Source organism: Nannobrachium achirus, assembly GCF_963921795.1.
Source record: "Nannobrachium achirus genome assembly, chromosome: 9".
NCBI classification, from domain to species: domain Eukaryota; kingdom Metazoa; phylum Chordata; class Actinopteri; order Myctophiformes; family Myctophidae; genus Nannobrachium; species Nannobrachium achirus.
In genome coordinates, this window is record NC_137818.1 from 64300929 (window position 1) to 64321655 (window position 20727).

Consider the following 20727-nt stretch of genomic DNA (forward strand, 5'->3'; position numbering starts at 1 on the left):
TAAATTCACATGCCTGAAAAAGTGACACCAGTTTTAAAGCTGTTAACATTGGATATGGGAATGCATAATAGCACACACACTCTTTTCCCAGGCTGCATCCTTAAACCAGAAATGAGATGCGTGCATTTGGGACCACACACGTTGGTGAATGTATCAGAGCAGCCCTGCGCAAAGCCCGGAATCCGGAGATCGTCACTATCAGGCAGAAACCTTGTATCTCCAAGTTTCAAATTTGTACGTTTTTCCACAAAGTAAAGCCCTGCTTCATCATACAAGGCTGTCGCACAAAGGCAGTGAAAACAGCAGATCTACAAGCACACAACGCCTCGCAGTGCGAGGCGTTGTGTGCTTGTAGATAGGCTGTTTTCACTAGTTTAGATCGTTTTTAAAATGATAAATACAAAACGAACGGTTTTGGACATACAAGGTTTCCACCCGACAACGACGATGTGTTGGTCAAGGAGGGGACTCCCCTTTGGATGAGCGGTAGGTGTTTAATTTAGCTGGTTGTTTTACTATGCCGAGACATCCAAACCACTTTGTGTTGCATGGATGTACCGATGTCTCTGGTTCACATTAGCACATTTCCTGGGGCAATCTGCCCAGATCATGCATGTCATGCATGTCTTCTTTTTTAGTTTTTTACTCTCAGAAAAGCATCTGCAATGTAGTGCATTTGAAACTACATTGCAGTACACATCATGGGGTGATCACTTCTTGCCTCCTGTGAGGCTATTTTAATTTTTGTTTCTTTTATTTTTATTTTGTTGCTGAGTGAGGTCAGCAGACAAATTGACATGAGTGAGATGAAAAAACCTGAGTGAAATGTGCCAATGTCAACCAGAGACATCGGTAGTGTCGTGTAATGTTTTTGTCAACAATTTCCTCACATACCGTAGGAGGATGAAACGAGTTCACTTGCACCCGCGCTTTAGCATCCATTTCACTGTGTGTGCAAACCACGCCCACACGCATTTCCAAACCATGCCCCGCCCCCAATTTGCATACGTCGACTAAGCTCCTCCCCTTCATTTACATACGGTCGTCTGCATTTTTTACGCGCTGGAAAACCCACCTTAACGCCCTCATTAGCATAATGTATGCGAGCATAATGTATGCAAACCACGCCCACACGCATTTCCAAACCATGCCCCGCCCCCAATTTGCATACGTCGACTAAGCTCCTCCCCTTCATTTACATACGGTCGTCTGCATTTTTTACGCGCTGGAAAACCCACCTTAACGCCCTCATTAGCATAATGTATGCGAGCATAATGTATGCAAACCACGCCCACACGCATTTCCAAAGCATTACATACGGTCGTCTGCATTTTTTACGCGCTGGAAAACCCACCTTAACGCCCTCATTAGCATAATGTATGCGAGCATAATGTATGCAAACCACGCCCACACGCATTTCCAAACCATGCCCCGCCCCCAATTTGCATACGTCGACTAAGCTCCTCCCCTTCATTTACATACGGTCGTCTGCATTTTTTACGCGCTGGAAAACCCACCTTAACGCCCTCATTAGCATAATGTATGCGAGCATAATGTATGCAAACCACGCCCACACGCATTTCCAAACCATGCCCCGCCCCCAATTTGCATATGTCGACTAAGCTCCTCCCCTTCATTTACATACGGTCGTCTGCATTTTTTACGCGCTGGAAAACCCACCTTAACGCCCTCATTAGCATAATGTATGCGAGCATAATGTATGCAAACCACGCCCACACGCATTTCCAAACCATGCCCCGCCCCCAATTTGCATATGTCGACTAAGCTCCTCCCCTTCATTTACATACGATCGTCTGCATTTTTTACGCGCTGGAAAACCCACCTTAACGCCCTCATTAGCATAATGTATGCGAGCATAATGTATGCAAACCACGCCCACACGCATTTCCAAACCATTACATACGGTCGTCTGCATTTTTTACGCGCTGGAAAACCCACCTTAACTCCCTCATTAGCATAATGTATGCGAGCATAATGTATGCAAACCACGCCCACACGCATTTCCAAACCATGCCCCGCCCCCAATTTGCATACGTCAACTAAGCTCCTCCCCTTCATTTACATACGGTCGTCTACATTTTTTACACGCTGGGAAACGCCACTTAACAGCCTCATTAGCATAATTTATGCGAACCACACCCACACACATTTCCAAACCATGCACCGCCCCCAATTTTCATACGTCGACTAAGCTCCTCCCCTTCATTTACATACGGTCGTCTGCATTTTTTACGCGCTGGAAAACCCACCTTAACGCCCTCATTAGCATAATGTATGCGAGCATAATGTATGCAAACCACGCCCACACGCATTTCCAAACCATGCCCCGCCCCCAATTTGCATACGTCGACTAAGCTCCTCCCCTTCATTTACATACGGTCGTCTGCATTTTTTACGTGCTGGAAAACCCACCTTAACGCCCTCATTAGCATAATGTATGCGAGCATAATGTATGCAAACCACGCCCACACGCATTTCCAAACCATGCCCCGCCCCCAATTTGCATACGTCAACTAAGCTCCTCCCCTTCATTTACATACGGTCGTCTGCATTTTTTACGCGCTGGGAAACGCCACTTAACAGCCTCATTAGCATAATGTATGCGAACCACACCCACACACATTTCCAAACCATGCACCGCCCCCAATTTTCATACGTCGACTAAGCTCCTCCCCTTCATTTACATACGGTCGTCTGCATTTTTTACGCGCTGGAAAACCCACCTTAACGCCCTCATTAGCATAATGTATGCGAGCATAATGTATGCAAACCACGCCCACACGCATTTCCAAACCATGCCCCGCCCCCAATTTGCATACGTCGACTAAGCTCCTCCCCTTTATTTACATACGGTCGTCTGCATTTTTTACGCGCTGGAAAACCCACCTTAACGCCCTCATTAGCATAATGTATGCGAGCATAATGTATGCAAACCACGCCCACACGCATTTCCAAACCATGCCCCGCCCCCAATTTGCATATGTCGACTAAGCTCCTCCCCTTCATTTACATACAGTCGTCTGCATTTTTTACACGCTGGAAAACCCACCTTAACGCCCTCATTAGCATAATGTATGCGAGCATAATGTATGCAAACCACGCCCACACGCATTTCCAAACCATGCCCCGCCCCCAATTTGCATACGTCAACTAAGCTCCTCCCCTTCATTTACATACGGTCGTCTGCATTTTTTACGCGCTGGGAAACGCCACTTAACAGCCTCATTAGCATAATTTATGCGAACCACACCCACACACATTTCCAAACCATGCACCGCCCCCAATTTGCATACGTCGACTAAGCTCCTCCCCTTCATTTACATACAGTCGTCTGCATTTTTTACGCGCTGGAAAACCCACCTTAACGCCCTCATTAGCATAATGTATGCGAGCATAATGTATGCAAACCACGCCCACACGCATTTCCAAACCATGCCCCGCCCCCAATTTGCATACGTCGACTAAGCTCCTCCCCTTCATTTACATACGGTCGTCTGCATTTTTTACGCGCTGGAAAACCCACCTTAACGCCCTCATTAGCATAATGTATGCAAGCATAATATATGCGCACCACGCCCACACGCTTTTCCAAACCACGCCCCGCCCCCAATTTGCATATGTTGACTAAGCTCCTCCCCTTCATTTACATACGGCCGCCTGCATTTTTTACGCGCTGGGAAACGCCACTTAACAGCCTCATTAGCATAATTTATGCGGACCACACCCACACGCATTTCCAAACCACGCACCGCCCCCAATTTTTTTAAGTCGACTAAGCTCCTCCCCTTCATTTACATACGGTCGTCTGCTTTTTTTACGCGCTGGGAAACCAACCTTAACGCCCTCATTAGCATAATGTATGCAAGCATAATGTATGCGCACCACGCCCACACGCATTTCCAAACCACGCCCCGCCCCCAATTTGCATATGTCGACTAAGCTCCTCCCCTTCATTTACATACGGCCGCCTGCATTTTTTACGCGCTGGGAAACGCCACTTAACAGCCTCATTAGCATAATTTATGCGGACCACACCCACACGCATTTCCAAACCACGCACCGCCCCCAATTTTTTTAAGTCGACTAAGCTCCTCCCCTTCATTTACATACGGTCGTCTGCTTTTTTTACGCGCTGGGAAACCAACCTTAACGCCCTCATTAGCATAATGTATGCGAGCATAATGTATGCGCACCACGCCCACACGCATTTCCAAACCACGCCCCGCCCCCAATTTGCATATGTCGACTAAGCTCCTCCCCTTCATTTACATACGGCCACCTGCATTTTTTACGCGCTGGGAAACGCCACTTAACAGCCTCATTTGCATAATTAATGCAGACCACGCCCCCAATTTGAATAATTTGGCTAATTAGCTCCGCCCCCTGCATTCGCGTTTCATTAGCAACAAGACGCGCGCGTCTAATGCATGTTGTGCAGTCTAATTTACATAATTAATGCAGACCACGCCCCAACCTCATTTGCATAATTAATGCAGACCACGCCCCCCAATTTGAATAATTTGGCTAATTAGCTCCGCCCCCTGCATTCGCGTTTAATTAGCAACAAGACGCGCGCGTCTAATGCATGTTGTGCAGTCTCATTTACATAATTAATGCAGACCACGCCCCAACCTCATTTGCATAATTAATGCAGACCACGCCCCCCAATTTGAATAATTAGGCTAATTAGCTCCGCCCCCTGCATTCGCGTGTAATTTGCAACGAGACGCGTGCGTCTCATTTACATAATTCATGCAGACCACGCCCCAACCTCATTTGCATAATTAATGCAGACCACGCCCCCCAATTTGAATAATTAGGCTAATTAGCTCCGCCCCCTGCATTCACGTGTAATTTGCAACAAGACGCGTGCGTCTCATTTACATAATTCATGCAGACCACGCCCCAACCTCATTTTGCATAATTCATGCAGACCACGCCCCAACCTCATTTGCATAATTAATGCAGCCTCATTTACATAATAATCATTTGCCTAATTAATGCAGCCTCATTTACATAATAATCAGGCTCGCCGCCCCGCACGCGATGACACCCTCGGGGACCCCCGCTATTTATTTATTTATTTATTTATTTATTTAGAAAGGAAGGAAGGAAGGAAGGAAGGAAGGAAGAAAGAAAGAAAGAAAGAAAGAAAGAAAGAAAGAAAGAAAGAAAGAAAGAAAGAAAGAAAGAAAGAAAGAAAGAAAGAAAGAAAGAAAGAAAGAAAGAAAGAAAGAAAGAAAGAAAGAAAGAAAGAAAGAAAGAAAGAGCCTAAATTTACGGGGTTCTTAACGAGGAGGCAGTTAATTAATTAATTAATTGAGGCGCACACGCACGCACGCACCACGCCCACACGCATTTCCAAACCATGCCCCGCCCCCCCATTTGCATAAGTCGGCTTAATTTACATAATTAATGCGTGCGACGCCCACAAAACTCATTACGTTAGGCCCACTCGTTAAGTCAGACTCCTCCCTCTTGTTGAAACCACGCCCACTCGTTAATAGCAGATCTACAAGCTCGCGTCTTGATGCGACGCGTTGTGAGCTTGTAGTTGAAACCACGCCCACTCGTTAAGTTCGACTCCACCCCTTGTATTTGCGTGTAATTACCACGTCAGCGCGGTGACGAGAACGCTTGTCATGCGGCCTCATTTACAGGAAGGAAGGAAGGAAGGAAGGAAGGAAGGAAGGAAGGAAGGATGCATGCACACACACACACACACACACACACTTTCTTTGTTTATTTATTTATTTATTTATTCATGTGTTCGTTCATTCATTATATATTTATTTATTTATTTATTTAAATACTCTGTTGCTAGTATCCACAACTTTCCAACATCCCATAATGCATTGCGCAGAAGTTGGATGGAGCTTCCGTGAGCTTGTATGTGGTATTTAATACCAGTAACACGAGAAGCCAGACAGCGAGTTTGGAGACGGTAGCACGCTGCAAATGCTCTTTAAAGCCCAGCCGATCGATAGGCAGACGCCTGTGGGGGGCGGAGTCCAGGGGCGGAAATAAATAAATAAATAAATAATTAATTACATAAATAATCAGTCTCGGAAACAGTCGGGAAATAAATAGATAAATAAATAAATAAATAAACCAGTAAGACTCCCTAATATATACTGACTGCGTAGCGATTTGCGTGATTTTAGGGCAAAATCTGTAGGAGTAGTGTCCAAAAATGTGTTAATAAAAATCGGTCTGAAAGTGGCGCTAGAAGAGGAGGGTGAGAATCGATGGGTGGAGGGCAAGGACTGTCTGTGCAAAATTTGGCACAGATCGGGGCAGCGGTTGCAGAGATATGAGCAGGGCAAAAGTGTGACGGACAGACAGACAGACGGTCGAGGTTTCGATAGTAACTGCGACCTGACGGTCGCAATGTATCAGTCAGTGGCGGCGCAGTTCGGCCTGGTGTGGAGACAGGGAAATAATTCATTCAATAAATAAAGCTCCTTTTAGGTGAGCTTGTACCAGGACTGTAGGCCTAATTTAGAACGAATCCATTCATTATAATCCATTATGTAATTATTTCATTGGGGCACTTTAATCCATTATATGTAATTCATTCATTGGCATGAGTAAAAGTATCAATACATAGATATGGTGGAAATAGCAGATCTACAAGCTGGCTCACAGTGTAGATCGATCTGACTGACTGACTGACTGATTGATTGAGGTCATTATTACAAGTATTGCATAGATTACAGCTGGCTCTTCTTGGGGGAAATTGTGTTTCATTAAATGAATAAAGCTCCTTTTAGTTGACCTTGTACCAGTGAACTGTACTGTCAATGACACTGTATACCCCTATGACAGTCCTATATCAATAATTAGTTCATTCGTGAATGACTTCCCTGTGGAAATATCATGTGTATTACGTATCTATCTATCTTCCTAAGTCACATGCATTCACATTGCACCGTCTGTCTTTCAATGTTATATGAGATACTTAAAGTTTGGTTCCTGTGGAAATAAGCCTCGGCTTTCTAGGATCTCCTTTTAGTTGACCTTGTACCAGTGATTTGTACTGTCATGAAACTGTACTTTTTTCTATTGCAAACTTCTAATAAATTCTTCAATCAATCAAAAACTGAACGCACGCACGCACGCACGCACGCTGCGCAGGTCAGCTCAGCAGCTGGCTTTTTTTCTTTTGTAAAGCTCCAGCCAGAGTCAGGCGCCGAGGTGGGGGGACGGCACCAAGCCGGACTTGCGAGCCCAGGCAGCGGCCTTCGGCCGCTGCCCCTTCCAACCCACTGGAGCTAGGTGGTGGCAAGTGAAATAAAACCTATCAGTAGGTCCCCATCAACAGATGTCGCTCTCCCCCACTCACTCACCTGACACACCAGGAAGTGCAGTGCACCAGTCTGTGTTGGAGAAGCAACGTGCATGCTGCACTGCTGCTGCTGCCTCGAGATCACTCATCTATATAGGCTACAGTACGTGTGTGTTCACTAACAGGATAGACTGCTCAGTAATCATTGCTATAGAGTGCTTGTTCAGTAACAGTGTTAAACGGCTCTCTATTGTGACAGGAATCAATCGTTCCCATAGCGTGTTTGTTCAGTAACAGTGTTACAGTGTGATATGAAAGAATCCACACGAGGGCAGTGTTTCCATTCTCAACTCACTGAGAGGGAGTCACATCATTGTCAGCATTTGGTTTTTTCCTCTCTTTTTTTACATTAGGGGAATGCTGCTTGTGCTGTATATTCTAGTGGACCTGTCTATTTATTACATTCACTACATTGATTTAAAAATCCGGGGTTTTCAGCTGAGAGAGAGATGAAGCAGGGACCCCCACAACCTGTTCATAGATTCCATATAGTTTCATTGTTTGACAGCACAATCATCGGTGTATTTTGGATTCATGTCAATTTGTTTTTTCAGTTATTTAACCACTTGAACCGTCAATAATTAATAAACTTGACCTTTCACTCTGTACTTCTCTTTTTCCCTTCTACACCAAACCTCTTTGCCAAAAATAGCCGATCTACAAGCTCACAACGGGTTGCATCTGCGACGCGACGTGAGCTTGTATGTCTGCTGTTAAACCCGGAAGTTTGGTCCTGATAGTCTCCAGTAAACTCCCGCGGAAACTTGTGGATACATTCTATCTTCTAGATCTATACTTTCTATGTGCTTTAGTTCTATATTTTCATGAATTCTGAATGAATGATTTTGTCTGGAGGGCCAAATTGCCATGTGAAGCTTGACCAATCCTCAATTCTGCATGCACGGGACATGTACGGGACAGACATGGGACAGACAAAGCCACACCTTGGAAGCGGCTTTCACCGCTTCAAAATAAATAAATAACAAAAAACATGTGTTTATAATTTCTTTGTTGTTGTGAAATGTTTTTGAAGCGGTGAAAGCCGCTTCCAATGAGTGGCTTTGTGTGTCCCACGCCCATATATGGTCATTTCAGTCCAGAATGAACAGGTTTTTTCAAAAACAAAATGTGTGTTTCATGTCCATATATGGTCATCCCAGTCCAGAATGAACAGGTTTTATCAAAAACAAAATGTCTGTCACCTCATGTCCATATATGGTCATTCCAGTCCAGAATGAACAGGTTTTATCTGTCCCGTACGTCCAGAATATCAGTCCAGAATGAATAGGGTTTTTCAAAAACAAAATGTGTGTCCCATGTCCATATATGGTCATATCAGTCCAGAATGAACAGGTTTTATCTGTCCTGTCCTGTCCTGTCCTGTCCTGTCCTGTCCTGTCCTGTCCTGTCCCGTCCGTCCGTCCGTCCGTCCGTCCGTCCGTCCGTCCGTCCGTACGTATGTGTGTAGTGTCCGTCCCGGTCTGATGATTGGATACTTTGAGGATTGGTCAAGCTTCACATGACAATTCGGCCCTCCAGATAAAATCCTTAATTCATTCAGAATATAAAGAATGTATAGATCACAGAGTTCATAACTCTAGAACACATAGAATAAAAGTTCACCGCTTCACTTCGAACCGAGGTTTGATTTTTGCCAGACCCATGAAATGGGTAGCCCTACATAAGCAAATGTCGGTCTGTCCGGTTTTTCTCCATAGATGGTCATGATGATGATATGATGATGACATGAGGGAGGGATAGACCGACAGACAAAGCCTTCATGTCATCACAATGACATGGCAGAACCGGGGTCTGGCACAACCAGGTTGACCTGGTCTAGTTTGATAGAATGTATCTCTAAAGAAGTTTCTGATGGGGTGACAGCCATTCGGTCACCGTTAAATCAATGTTAAATCACTTGTTTTAATCCAGACTCAGCCACCATGCCCGTCCAAAGCAAGTCTGCTGACGACATCATCAAGTCGGCTAAGTTCCCTGCCGCTTACGCTCCGAGCCCAGACACCACGCCAAAGATTGAGACTGACTCCTGGCCTTGCCCTCCCTCCTTTCATGCCTTAGGAGGTAAAACCCTTCCACTGGGTTCTCCACTGCGTTATTCCTGTTCTACGCCTTTAGGCCTAGAATTATTGAATGCTTTAGCTAATGAAAAATAGCAGATATACAAGCTTGTAGATCTGCTATTTTTGAAAAAAGTCGTGAGAATTTGGGCAAATCTTTGAATATATGTATTTTCAAAGCGAACGTTTGTAACTCAAGTTTTGCTTCTGGGGGGTCCCTGGAACTAAATATTTTGAGATGCGGGTCCGTGGCCAAATAAATCTCATTTTGGGGGTCCTTCACATGAAAAGGTTTGAGAACCACAGACACTGAGCTCCAGTTCTAGTGAAAAGGACCTTTTCTTTGACGATGGCTATAGCCAGATTGCTGACACAGAAACATAGGTTTTTCAAAAATCCTTAGAAGGATTCAAAAGACACTTATAGAATCGGGTCAAAATTCTAATTTTCACGATTTTTCAAAAATAGCTCTACAAGCTCGCGCCGCGCTCTGAGCTTGTATATCTTCTATTTTTCAATAGTTAAAGCATAAAATAATGATACACAATAATGTGTACCCGTTCTGAATGGCTTAAGTCATTTTGCTGGGGACCCCCTGGAACCCCCCCAAGGACCCCTGAGGGTCCCCAGACCCCAATTTGAGAAGCACTGAACTATAGAATAACAAAAATGACCTCATCCTACAGGCAGACCGCTTCCTGATGGTGGAGAGCACCGCCTTCTTTGAGGCCTACCGTCATGTGCTAGAAGGCTTGCAGGAGCAAGAGGAGGCCTGTCTGCCCTTCCAGAGGTACTGCATTCCAGCATGCGTTCCTGGCCTACAGGGCAGTTGATGGACAAATAGTGGCCATCAAAGCAGTTCATTGGGTCACATCTAATTGGGTTAATGTTAGGTTAACCGTTAACTGAGAATAAGAAATTAAACACAAAAAATTAATGGACAAGTACGGTGGCTCCATACTATTCTTTTTAGGGGTCATTGTCAAAACTCAATGGGTCAGTAACATTTGATAGCAAAAAGATTTACACCTATTTATAACACCTATTTATATGGGTAAATATATATACTCTGCACTGATAGAGGGCACTGCAGCTCCATTTTATTTTTCCAAATCCATGTATGCTCTGTACAGTCTATGTAGTTCTCAGGGAAAAGAGGCTAATTCACCAGTTATCGCTGTCATATTCGTTATCAAACTTGAACATTGCCAGTGGAATATTGTCGGCACACCCTGACACAGTCACATACCACACTATTTTGTTATAGAGCCTGCATGCAAATTAAAACCCTGTGCTGGATAGTTATTCTTTGACTGCACCAGGTGAGCAAGATCTAAATGTGAGGGCTGTACACTCCAAGAATGATAACTATAATGACTAGTCCTTACCCGTTCAAAGATATGAGCTCCGAAATGATGTGCAGTGTGTGGGTTATGGGATGCACTGTGCACACAGTATATGAGGGATGGAAAGTAACTTTAACTGGTGCTTGCATGATAATATGTTGGAGCATCAATGTAAGAAATACCCGTTTTGTTTAATGGCTACAGAGATACTGTGTACCGATCTGCATGATTTTGGACAACATCTGTAACAGGGCCAGACACCCCCCCCCCCCCCCGCCTACACACACACACACACACACACACACACACACACACACACACACACACACACACACACACACACACACACACACACACACACACACACACAGAGCTGGTTAAACATGTTGCCTCATGCTAGATGCAGATTAGATATGCCTCATGCTAGATGCAGAATAGATAGTAGATACACCATAAAAATGCTAATATACAGCATATGATTTGTGAAAGTGACAAACGGGCTTCACAGTTATGTCAGGTGTGTTCATATGCTAATGGTGATGCGATTTCAGATCAATTGCTCCAGCCACTGAGGAGAAACGCTGTGACAGACACTCACTCAGACAGACACTCAGACAGACATTCGGAAAATTATAGTATAGATAACTAACAATAATGATGCAGCCACACTAACGTTGTTTAAACATGTTGAACGTGGTACCCTAAATTGAGATACTTTCCATCATTCATCAAATCCCTTAAAATGATCCCAACAATGATATTGATGATCCACCACTGTCGTTGTCGTTATAGTTTTGGTGTGGCCTCTGGCATACACTTGAGTAAGAATATACCGGTATATATTTTTAACTAATCTATGATTATCATTCTTGTCTTGTTTCATGACAAATGAAATTATGGTGAATATAATCCCACCTCCGACGCTTCATAGGTACATCGTGGACTGCAACACTGATGTGCTCCCCCCAGCCTATCTGAAGAAGAGAGGAGATACATACAACATGTCATCCATTGTTCATCCTGAGCACCGGAGCAGCATTCAGCCGTTCCACTGTCTGAAGCCAGAGGCCTGGCCCAAAAAGGAGGTGCTTGGACTGGATGAGTCTCAGATGAGAGCCCTCCAGCTGGCCCTCACCAACGAACTGGCCATCATTCAGGGACCTCCTGGCACTGGTAAGGCAGGGTGTTCTCTTAAAAACCCATTTAGAACGGGTACACATTATTGTGTATCATTATTTTATGCTTTAACTATTTGCCGCGCTGCAAGCTTGTAGATCTGCTATTTTTGAAAAATCGTGAAAATTAGAATTTTGACCCGATTCTATAGGTGTCTTTTGAATCCTTCTAAGGTGTTTTGAAAAACCTATGTTTCTATGTCAGCAATCTGGCCAGCCATCGTCAAAGAAAAGGTCCTTTTCACTTAACTGGAGCTCAGTTAGTTTGTTCTTGAGAGACTACTATGTCAGTGGTTCTCAAACCTTTTCATGTGAAGGACCCCAGGAGGACCCCTCAGAAACAAAATTTGAGTTACAAAGGTTCGCTTTGAAAATACATATATTCAAAGATTTGCACACATTTTCACGACTTTTTCAAAAATAGCAGATCTACAAGCTCGCAGCGCGGCACCGAGTGCCGCGCTGTGAGCTTGTATATCTGCTATTTTTCACTGGTTAAAGCATTCAATAATTCTAGGCCTAAATGTAACAGTTTATTTTTCTATCTCTCTTTTTTCTTTTTTTCCCTTTTTTCCCTTACTCGCATTGTGCAACCAAGTAGGGTTTAAGTCATTAAACACAATGTACGTACACGCTCAAACTTGCAACTTGTAAAGTTTTTGAAAATGTTAGACAATGTTACTCAGGTTGAAAGTGGTCAAGTCTGTCTGTCTGTAGTTTCTTATTATTATATAACTAATGTATTTCACCTATGAAAAGTACCAACAAGAGCTTTTGTTAAATAACTACATTGGCTCCATTGGAACTGAAACTCCTTAAACTTCATTACCTGAAAAATTGCTTTGGATTTTGGACAGTTATGGCTGACAGCAATGTATAATGTAAATCCAGATGGATGCTATAAAAACAAACTATGGACTGAATTGTTAGGCCTACGGCTGTCAATACAATAACATTGTTTGCAGATAATTGAAATTCACTAAAATGCTAGTAGTAGTACTTAAAATGAACCTCAAGTAGCAATTTATTTCAAAGTATCTGTATCATTATAACTGTGTTTGATTGCATTTGTGTAGCAATTTAGCCCCTTTAGCCCCCTTCTCAGATTTTATTAACCCATTCAGGCCGGGAACACATTTTGCTGTTTGGGAGGGGCTTACAGTACATGTACAGTATGTAGCAACATATTTGTTTTTGTAGGCTATTTCTGATGTAATGTATGTATCAATTCTGTAGCTTTTACTTAAAATCCCTAACACCCTTTTGTCTCCAGGAAAGACCTATACAGGCCTGAAGATTGCTCAGGCTCTGTTGACCAATGAGGGACTTTGGAGCAGTGGTGCACCAATGCTGGTGGTGTGTTTCACTAACCACGCCCTGGATCAGTTCCTTGAGGGTATGTTTGTCAGTGTCACAGTCAGTGTCACAGTCAGTGAGGTCATGTCCTGAAATGCAACTCAATTAACAATTTTGCTGCCATTTTAAACATAGCTGTAGTAAGCAGCTGCCAAATTGTCCTTACCTTTTAACGTGGGCACGCGCACGCATCGTGCACAATCTGTGCACGACTCATCTAGTAGACGTGTAGACTCGGTGACAGCTTTCGAATAAAAAAAAACCCATTGAAATAGACATATCCGTTGCGAGGCTGTATCCCTGCTTATCCGCCACTGTTTACATTAAAAAACATTGGAAACATCCAGCTGTGCGCTATGGTAACACGTGGACACGTTCGCGCACGTAGCAGACGATATGTGCACAGATCATATGCCAGGCGGGTAGTGGAATTAAACAGCTAACAAATAAAAAAAACAGCGATGGGATGGAAGCTACGATTGGTCCATAGACAGGATACGGAAACCTATAGATCCGGTCTAAAACGGAAATAGGGCCGGATACAGTTAGGAGGCGGGCCTAAAGTCTCCGATACGGCCATAATCCGCGATCATACTTTTAATTGTTTCATAATGATTAAAGCTAATAAAATTTCCGGGATCGACGGGCATAGCAGCGCGGTACATTGGGAAATCTCCGGGATCGACGGGGATTGCAGAGTATGAGTTAAATTGTACTTTGACAGCACAGATGGAGTGCTGTTACGGAAGAAAATGTTCCCTTTTCTCTCTATTTTGATTCAATGTCATGAGCCTTTGGGGCTGGGATGTTAGAAGGGTTAACCATGTACACATAAAAAAAACACTATTTGGTTTATGACAAATCAACTGAAAATGAAAAACACCTTAGGAACACTTCACCCGTGTTTTCAACCTTATCTTCAAATAATCTGTCTTCTCTAATCCACTTTATAAGATGGTACATATTTCTGTATTTGAACTACATGTACAAAAAAAAAAGAAAACATTTTCCAAACTTTCTTTCAATGTTGCCAAAATCAGGCCTTTACTATCGCCTCAAGGCCTGGAAAAACTCATCTATATTATTATTTCCTCCCGCTTGGACTATTGTAATTCACCACCTGTAATTGTCTAATTGACTGTAGAATCGATTTTTTTGGTCCCCAAGGAGATTACTTGTGACAAAGACCTTCTTATTATTCTCTAGGAAATACAGAGTCAGTCGATGCCTTTTAAAAGCTGCCAAAAATGCACTTGTTTCACCAGCACTTTAACTTGTGTTACTCTATTTCAATGTGATGTTTTTATTTTTATTGTATTTATTGTACAGCACGTTTATTGTACAAACCATTTGTTTTGAAAGGCGCTATATAAATAAAGTGTACCTATTACCTCCTCTATCTGTGACACAGGTATCCTTAAGTTTCTGCCAAAGGGCATCGTCAGAGTAGGAGGCCGGAGCAACAGTGAAGCACTGAAGAAATTCAATCTTCGGGAGCTGACTCATGACCTGCCGTGGTACCTCCGCTCTGCAAAAAGAGAGGTGAGTCGGTCTGGTATGAGAAAATTAAAACCATAGGTCGTATGTGTGTATCTCTGTCACACCTGACACTGTGGTTCTATGGGTTTGTGACATCATGCTCTGACGTCACTGTGATGTCAGGGGAACCACTCTTAAAATAATGGGTTTGCCGCTCTGACATCACGCTCTGGCTTCACTGTGATGTCACACTAACAGAACCCCTTTTATGCCCATATATGGAGTTGCCTGATGCCATCAATATTAAGCCCATATCTAACAGGACTTCATATGGGAATGCCCATATATGGAGGCCACATCGGCCACAATCCACACTAACGGCTGGTTCTACAGACAGGGATCTCCATGTATGGGCTTAAAAGGGCATGATGTCAGATGTCATAGACTTCATAGGACTTTCACATAACGAATAACTGAGTAAGCATGTTTGGGCTCTCACAGCATATCTCCATATAGAGTACCAGGGGTCTCCATATGGGTAACTGGTCCGATATACATCACTGATCAGATGACTAAGAATTGGCGCGACCTCGCCCTTTAGGGCAAGGTTGCATGTCGCCCTGAGGCGTCTTACTAGTTATGATTAACATAACTAAACAAAAATGTATTTACCATGACATTTTGAGAGAATGGCCCAATTATTCACCACAGAAACATTGAGAGACAGTCTCTCCAACAGGTGGCATGGTGGTGTCCAAATTGGCTAATTTCTTTCCAAAATATAAAATAATCTAATATGTGGAATATTTACGTAAAGTATACAGTACATGATTTGAACATGCTTGAACATTTGCCAATTAAGGCATAATATTTTACAATTGCTACAAACTGCTACAAAACATGTGTGTAACCAGTAATTTTGGGCATAAACAAGAAGTTGAAGGGTAAATTTAAGTCTGATAAGGATGATGCATGTTCAAATCGTGTACATTACTTAAAAATATTTTCCAATGTATTAATATTTTTTTACATTAAGGAAAGAATTGCCATGGAGGTGCCCACTCTTCCTTGGTGCCCAGACTGCCCACTCTTCCTGTATCCTATATTGCACTTAAGTGTATTGTACTTGGATGTATTGCACTTGCCCATCATGATTCAACAGACATGTTTGTATTTTTGGTGGCTCACTCATTGCTAAAAATAGCACTTTTCAAGATTTTAAAAACCCTTAAAAAAATTGCCAATCTACAAGCTCACTACGTGTCAAGATGCGACTCGTTGTGAGCTTGTTGATCGGCTATTGTTGAATATCTGAAGCATAAAATACGGTTAAAGTGGAAAACGTATTTTGATGCTATATTAACTAGGGATGGGACGATGTAAAAATTTCATATCACGATTTTTGTGACAAAAGAAATCGCGATTTATGATATTATCGCGATAATCAAAATCCATTATCCTGGGGCGGAACATTTGCCAAAAAATAGCAGATCTACACAGCTTGTAGATCTGCTATTTGTTGGCAAAGAGTGAAAAAAAGACAAGTATCAAGTATACCGGTACGTATATTATAAGTACCTTTTACCAATTATAGAGGGTTCAAGTGGTAATATGCAGCTCGGCAAATAAAAGGTGAATTGATCCCAGTGCATGACGGAGGACGATATCACGATATATTAAATCATCTCCACGATACGATTATCGTGAGTGTTTTTCATCACGATAAACGACAATATCGCTTATCGTCCCATCCCTAATATTAACACATTTTGAGACACTTAGAGAAGCACTGCCTCAGTGCTCTGTGTGTGTCTCTGTATTGTCTCTCTCACTGCCTCAGTGCACTGTGTGTGTCTCTGTATTGTCTCTCTCACTGCCTCAGTGCACTGTGTGTGTCTCTGTATTGTCTCTCTCACTGCCTCAGTGCACTGTGTGTGTCTCTGTATTGTCTCTCTCACTGCCTCAGTGCTCTGTGTGTGTCTCTGTATTGTCTCTCTCACTGCCTCAGTGCACTGTGTGTGTCTCTGTATTGTCTCTCTCACTGCCTCAGTGCTCTGTGTGTGTCTCTGTATTGTCTCTCTCACTGCCTCAGTGCACTGTGTGTGTCTCTGTATTGTCTCTCTCAGATCTACATGGAGCTGGATGAGGTGAAGAGGGAGATAAAGCCTCTGGTGGTGAGGCTGGGGTGCAGCCTGAAAGGAATCCTCCAAGAGTCTTTCCTAGAGACCTTCATGTTAAAGGAACATCGGATCAGCCTGCACCGGCCACTTCTACCTGTGAGTAATGCTGGCAGAACATAACGGGTTATTATGGGATATCAACCCATTTAGGCCTAGAATTATTGAATGCTTTAACTATTGAAAAATAGCAGATATACAAGCTCACAGCGCGGCACCGAGTGCCGCGCTGCGAGCTTGTAGATCTGCTATTTTTGAAAAAGTCGTGAAAATGTGTGCAAAATCTATGAATATATATGTATTTTTAAAGCGAACGTTTGTAACTAAAATGTTGCTTCTGGGGGGTCCCTGGAACGAAATATTTTGAGATGGGGGTCCGTGGCCAAGTACATATCATTTTGGGGGTCCTTCACATGAAAAGGTTTGAGCACCAGTGACATAGAAACATTGGTTTTTCAAAAAACAGAAAGCAGAAAATGTGGGTGAATCCTTGTACCCAGGGCCCCGAATTTGGTGAGACACCCCTGAACACGTCTTTGCCCGATGGCCTTGAAGGCGATGTAAACTTGCCATTAAAGGGGAATTTCGGTAAAAAACGACTTTCCTACCTTTCAAATGATGATTCAGGAAGCTTCTGGGTTGATCCAGGTGTCGTTTGACCCATAGCAGCATTTTGTTCCATTTTCGATTTTCTCCCCTGCACCCCACGGCTCCAAACGGCACCTCTCGGGTCACTTTATAATCCGGTTATTATTCTCGCGCAAAACTCACTTTTCTCGCTCGGTCTCAGTCCCTCATACTGTTGTTAGCATATCCGAGCTACATCAGCTCCTGGTCGCCGCCATGTTTGTTTACAAAAAGCTCAACTCTGAACTCTCAGCCCAGCTAGAGAAACACTCCCGAACGAGTCACGCGATACAAAACGGGATTTCCCAGTGTTTCTCTAGCTGGGCTGAGAGTTCAGAGTTGAGCTTTTTGTAAACAAACATGGCGGCGACCAGGAGCTGGTGTAGCTCGGATATGCTAACAACAGTATGAGGGACTGAGACCGAGCGAGAAAAGTGAGTTTTGAGCGAGAATAATAACCGGATTATAAAGTGACCCGAGAGGTGCCGTTTGGAGCCGTGGGGTGCAGGGGAGAAAATCGAAAATGGAACAAAATGCTGCTATGGGTCAAACGACACCTGGATCAACCCAGAAGCTTCCTGAATCATCATTTGAAAGGTAGGAAAGTCGTTTTTGACCGAAATTCCCCTTTAAGTGTTTGTGTAATGTCCCTCCTTCTTAGGATCAGGGTGGGTTTGAGGCCGGTGGTGAGAAGATCATAATGGAGTGGTTGGGCATCGATTCCACTGTCTTCCAGCGGAGGGCGACAGAGGAGGCCATTGGAAATGGAGGTGAGGTTTTAAAGTGGAGCCTAGTCCACAATATCGTCGTTGTCGGGTGGAAACCTTGTATGTCGTTTTTTATTTATCATTTTAAAAATGATTTAAAATAGTGAAAATAGCCGATCTACAAGCACACAACGCCTCGCACCGCGAGGTGTAGATCTGCTATTTTCACTAGTCTTGTGCGACAGTCTTGTATGATGAAGCTACTTTACGAGAAAACATACAAATTTGAAACTTGGAGATACAAGGTTTCTGCCTGACAGTGACGATATGTTGTATGGTAAACTAAACTCCTGGGATAAGAACAGTCAACGTTTCCCTTTAAGCTACTGGCAAGCTGTTTGAAATACACTGTAAAGGCAGATCCCTGCACACAAGCTAGAAAACAGATTTGAATTTGAAGTGTAATCTTTAGTTTAAGTTATGTCATTATTATTTTCTGCTGCAGAGGGAGCTACAGCGGAGGATGAGGAGATGCTTGGAATCATGGAGCAGGCCGGTTGGATCCAGGCTGAACGGATCCTTGAAGACTTCCATCCCAGATTCGACCGGGACGAGGAGATGGACACAGGCGTGGCAGGACTCGAGGAGCAAATGCTGGCTTTGAACATTGACGATACTGAACGACAGGCAGACCCAAGCGATGAGGGCTGGGAGGTGAGAGAAAACAAGCTGTGCCTACATATGCCCTACATAAATAGCTCATTTGACCAATAACAGCTTTATTTTTTTAGATGATGCATAGTGATTAAAATGTTTAAAGTACACACTGAGGTGTACGTGGTCAATCAGGTAAGATTATGGCTTTAGCACGGTGTAAAATAAGACATTTCAATGAAAGTGCAGAATAAAAATTCAATATTCAAATGATTCAGAAAAAAACATTATTGTCCAACACCTAGGTTTGGGGCACCCAACACAACAACATGATCATTAATGATTAAAAAAACATTATTGTCCAACACCTAGGTTTGGGGCACCCAACACAACAACATGATCATTAATGATTAAAAAAAACATTAATGTGGGTTCAAACCTTGCCATGCACCTGTCTGTTTGTTTCCACAGATGCAACGACAGCAGAGGAGAAAGATCAGGGACAGAATCAGGAAGGAGCTGGACCTGAGCTCAGACATGACTGAAGCGGAGGAGAAAGAAGTTCTGGATGTTTGGCTTCTCAGTCTGCCAGACCGATGGAGACTCTATCGGTACGGCTCCCTTTTTAACCTTAACCCTAACCTTCATCGTTCTCGAGTAGGCGTGCACCCGTACGGTATGCCCGCTGGTACTGCACTGGATACTCTAAAAACATATACTTTCTCAACCTAGCGTAAAAATTACACAACAATACATGCCATCAACAAATACAATTTTTTTCAGGCTATTAGTCCTTGTCCAATTCTCCATCTTTGAGGTGCTTTATGCCAGGGGTCTTCAACGTTTTCAGGCCAAGGACCCCTTAGTTGAGAGAGAGATGAAGCAGGGACCCCCACAACCTTTTTCATATAGATTCCATATAGTTTCATGGTTTGACAGCACAATCATCAGTATATGTCAATTTGTGTTTTCAGATACGTATTTAACTTCTTGAACCGTCAATACTTAACTTGACATGGTACTTAGTCTGCTCTTTTTCCCCCTCTACACCAAACATCTTTGGTCTACAAACTCACAACGCCTCGCGCTGCGAGGCGTTGTGAGCTTGTAGATCGGCTATTTTTGGCTAAAATTATCAGAATATGGACTGACGCTAGGATTCAAGTGGTTAATAGAAAAAAGCAGGAAAAAGTTTCTATCACACAAAGATTTGGAGGACCCCCTGTAGTAACTCTGAGGACCCCCTGTTGAAGACCCCTGCTTTATGCTGTCATATTATGGTTTGACTAACAATCATCTATCTACTGTCTGTGTCCTGCCACCTTCTGCTGGTTTGATTATAGGTTAGGTTTGTTGTCTTCTTGACCACAATGTACTCTAGCATGTTATTAGACAGATGCTAGGCTCATTGTTTACCTGGTATCCTATTATTTCAATGTACAGGTTATTATTTTTGTTGGCTGACATGCTAGGTTATTGGATTGCCTGTGATCCTAGTTTACTGAGGCACTACACTCTCTCTGCATTTTATGTTTGTGACCTTGCTCTGGATGAGAGTTTCCGCTAAATGCCTAAATTGTAAATTCTCTGTAGGTTGTGGGTTGCGCGCTACAGGATGGCACTGCGTAGCGAAGCCTTGCGGCCTGCTGAGGCCTATCAGCATGTGGTGGATCGACTAGCTGACGTACAACGCAGTGACCGTCTGTGTGTCTTGAGGAAGGCCAAGGTACAGTAATACCAGTAGAAATATATCGTCGTT

The 20727-nt window shown here is 43.3% G+C and overlaps 1 protein-coding gene across 1 annotated transcript in view; it reads left to right on the forward strand.

Annotated features, from left to right (window-relative positions):
• Nucleotides 1-20727, forward strand: part of LOC308291064 (NFX1-type zinc finger-containing protein 1-like) — a gene marked incomplete at both ends in the record, with an annotated part of 53132 nt that overhangs the window by 25087 nt on the left and 7318 nt on the right. Inside the window, 8 exons of the mRNA XM_080732977.1 lie at nt 11725-11966; nt 13242-13364; nt 14736-14866; nt 16930-17079; nt 18269-18377; nt 18820-19028; nt 19440-19579; nt 20562-20694. Coding sequence (XP_080589103.1) covers nt 11725-11966; nt 13242-13364; nt 14736-14866; nt 16930-17079; nt 18269-18377; nt 18820-19028; nt 19440-19579; nt 20562-20694 — 1237 coding nt within the window. The remainder of the gene's footprint in view (nt 1-11724; nt 11967-13241; nt 13365-14735; nt 14867-16929; nt 17080-18268; nt 18378-18819; nt 19029-19439; nt 19580-20561; nt 20695-20727) is intronic.